The sequence below is a fragment of the Salmo salar genome, unplaced genomic scaffold (assembly GCF_905237065.1).
Source record: "Salmo salar unplaced genomic scaffold, Ssal_v3.1, whole genome shotgun sequence".
In the NCBI taxonomy this organism is placed as follows: domain Eukaryota; kingdom Metazoa; phylum Chordata; class Actinopteri; order Salmoniformes; family Salmonidae; genus Salmo; species Salmo salar.
The window spans coordinates 57,501-60,450 of record NW_025548187.1 but is presented as its reverse complement, the minus strand read 5'-3'; the positions used below and the strand labels follow the sequence as shown (position 1 = coordinate 60,450).

Below are 2,950 nucleotides of genomic sequence, written 5' to 3'. Positions count from 1 at the left end.
TATATACTAGAATCCTCTCTGTGTTCTGTTACCATAGAGACGTGTATATACTAGAATCCTCTCTGTGTTGCTCTGTTACCATAGAGACGTGTATATACTAGAATCCTAACACACAGAGAGAGGCGGGACTCTCTCTCCTGCCTGGCGTGACCCGTTACCATGGTGAGGACTAGGAGAGGGGCTCATTGGCTTAGTGAGGAGGGGGCTCCGCAGCGGTTTTTGGCATGTTGTGTTATTTCTTTATAACACAATAATCTACAAAGCAGGTGGCTCTTTTACACTTGGGGTTTAATAGGAAAGAACGTTTTCTTTCCCCCAAGTCGAGGTTAATCCCTTATTTTATTTATGAATATTGACTCAGAGTATATGTTAGGATACAACAGATTTGGCATCCTTATTTATCCTGCTCCTTTGCACCCCAGTATCTCTACTTGCACATTCATCTTCTGCACATCCTACCATTCCAGTGTTTAATTGCTATATTGTAATTACTTCGCCACTATGGCCTATTTATTGCCTTAACTTACCTCATTTCCACTCACTGTATATAGACTTTTTATTTTCTTTGGTTCTACTGTATTATTGACTGTATGTTTGTTTTACTCCATGTGTAACTCTGTGTTGTTGTATGTTGTCGAACTGCTTTGCTTTATCTTGGCCAGGTCGCAGTTGTAAATGAGAACTTGTTCTCAACTAGCCTACCTGGTTAAATAAAGGACTTGTTCTCAACTAGCCTACCTGGTTAAATAAAGGACTTGTTCTCAACTAGCCTACCTGGTTAAATAAAGGACTTGTTCTCAACTAGCCTACCTGGTTAAATAAAGGACTTGTTCTCAACTAGCCTACCTGGTTAAATAAAGGACTTGTTCTCAACTAGCCTACCTGGTTAAATAAAGGACTTGTTCTCAACTAGCCTAACCTGGTTAAATAAAGGTGAAATGAAAATAATCAGGTGACTGTCCTCTCTGTGTCCCCCATCAGGTGACTGTCCTCTCTGTGTCCCCATCAGGTGACTGTCCTCTCTGTGTCCCCATCAGGTGACTGTCCTCTCTGTGTCCCCATCAGGTGACTGTCCTCTCTGTGTCCCCCATCAGGTGACTGTCCTCTCTGTGTCCCCATCAGGTGACTGTCCTCTCTGTGTCCCCATCAGGTGACTGTCCTCTCTGTGTCCCCCATCAGGTGACTGTCCTCTCTGTGTCCCCATCAGGTGACTGTCCTCTCTGTGTCCCCATCAGGTGACTGTCCTCTCTGTGTCCCCATCAGGTGACTGTCCTCTCTGTGTCCCCATCAGGTGACTGTCCTCTCTGTGTCCCCATCAGGTGACTGTCCTCTCTGTGTCCCCATCAGGTGACTGTCCTCTCTGTGTCCCCATCAGGTGACTGTCCTCTCTGTGTCCCCATCAGGTGACTGTCCTCTCTGTGTCCCCATCAGGTGACTGTCCTCTCTGTGTCCCCTATCAGGTGACTGTCCTCTCTGTGTCCCCATCAGGTGACTGTCCTCTCTGTGTCCCCATCAGGTGACTGTCCTCTCTGTGTCCCCATCAGGTGACTGTCCTCTCTGTGTCCCCCATCAGGTGACTGTCCTCTCTGTGTTCCCATCAGGTGACTGTCCTCTCTGTGTCCCCATCAGGTGATTGTCCTCTCTGTGTCCCCATCAGGTGACTGTCCTCTCTGTGTCCCCCATCAGGTGACTGTCCTCTCTGTGTCCCCATCAGGTGACTGTCCTCTCTGTGTCCCCATCAGGTGACTGTCCTCTCTGTGTCCCCATCAGGTGACTGTCCTCTCTGTGTCCCCATCAGGTGACTGTCCTCTCTGTGTCCCCATCAGGTGACTGTCCTCTCTGTGTCCCCCATCAGGTGACTGTCCTCTGAGTTCACCCCCCTCTTCCAGGATGAACGGCTACCCCCCTCCCTCCTTCCCCCAGGGAGGGTTCGACTCATACGCCTCGCAACTCAAGTAAGACCACCCATCGCTCTGACTACCCATCACTCTGACTACCCATCACTCTGACTACCCATCACTCTGACTACCCATCACTCTGACCACCCATCACTCTGACCACCCATCACTCTGACCACCCATCACTCTGACCACCCATCACTCTGACCACCCATCACTCTGACCACCCATCACTCTGACCACCCATCACTCTGACCACCCATCACTCTGACCACCCATCACTCTGACCACCCATCACTCTGACCACCCATCACTCTGACCACCCCATCACTCTGACCACCCCATCACTCTGACCACCCATCACTCTGACCACCCATCACTCTGACCACCCATCACACCCATCACACTGACCTCCCATCACACTGACCACCCATCACTCTGACCACCCCATCACTCTGACCACCCCATCACTCTGACCACCCCATCACATTTCTCCCCTCCTCTCCTCCTCTCCTCTCCCCTCCTCCCCTCTCCTCTCTCCCCTCCCCTCGTCTCTCCTCCTCTCCCTTCCCCTCCCTTCCCCCTCCTCTCCCCTCCTCTCCCCTCCTCTCCTCTCCCCTCCTCACCTCTCCCCTCCTCTCCTCCTCTCTCCTCTCCTCCTCCTCTCCCTCCTCTCCTCTCCTCTCCTCTCCTCTCCTCTCCTCTCCTCTCCTCTCCTCTCCTCTCCTCTCCTCTCCTCTCCCTCCTCTCTCCTCCTCTCCTTCTCCCTCTCCCTTCCTCTCCCTCCCTCTCCCTCTCCCTCTCCTCTCCTCTCCTCTCCCCCTCATCTCCTCTCCCTCTCTCTCCCTCCTCCTCATCTCCCCTCCTCTCCTCCTCTCTCCTCTCCTCCTCCTCTCCTCTCCTCTCCTCTCCTCTCCTCTCCTCTCCTCTCCTCTCCTCTCCTCTCCTCTCCTCTCCTCTCCTCTCCTCTCCCTCTCCCTCTCCCTCTCCCTCTCCCTCTCCCCTCTCCCCTCCTCTCCCCTCTCCCTCTCCCCTCCCCTCTCCCTCTCCTC

General features: G+C 52.7%; 1 protein-coding gene across 2 annotated transcripts in view; it reads left to right on the top strand.

Moving 5' to 3' along the window:
- Positions 1-1,726: 1,726 nt before the first annotated feature.
- The window catches only part of LOC106592779 (epidermal growth factor receptor kinase substrate 8), a 50,368-nt gene continuing 49,144 nt past the window's right edge, over positions 1,727-2,950 (top strand). For both annotated transcript variants that reach the window (XM_045712025.1, XM_045712024.1), the window contains exon 1: positions 1,727-1,955. In XM_045712025.1, the coding sequence (XP_045567981.1) occupies positions 1,891-1,955 (65 nt within the window). In that variant the 5' untranslated portion in view covers positions 1,727-1,890. The remainder of the gene's footprint in view (positions 1,956-2,950) is intronic.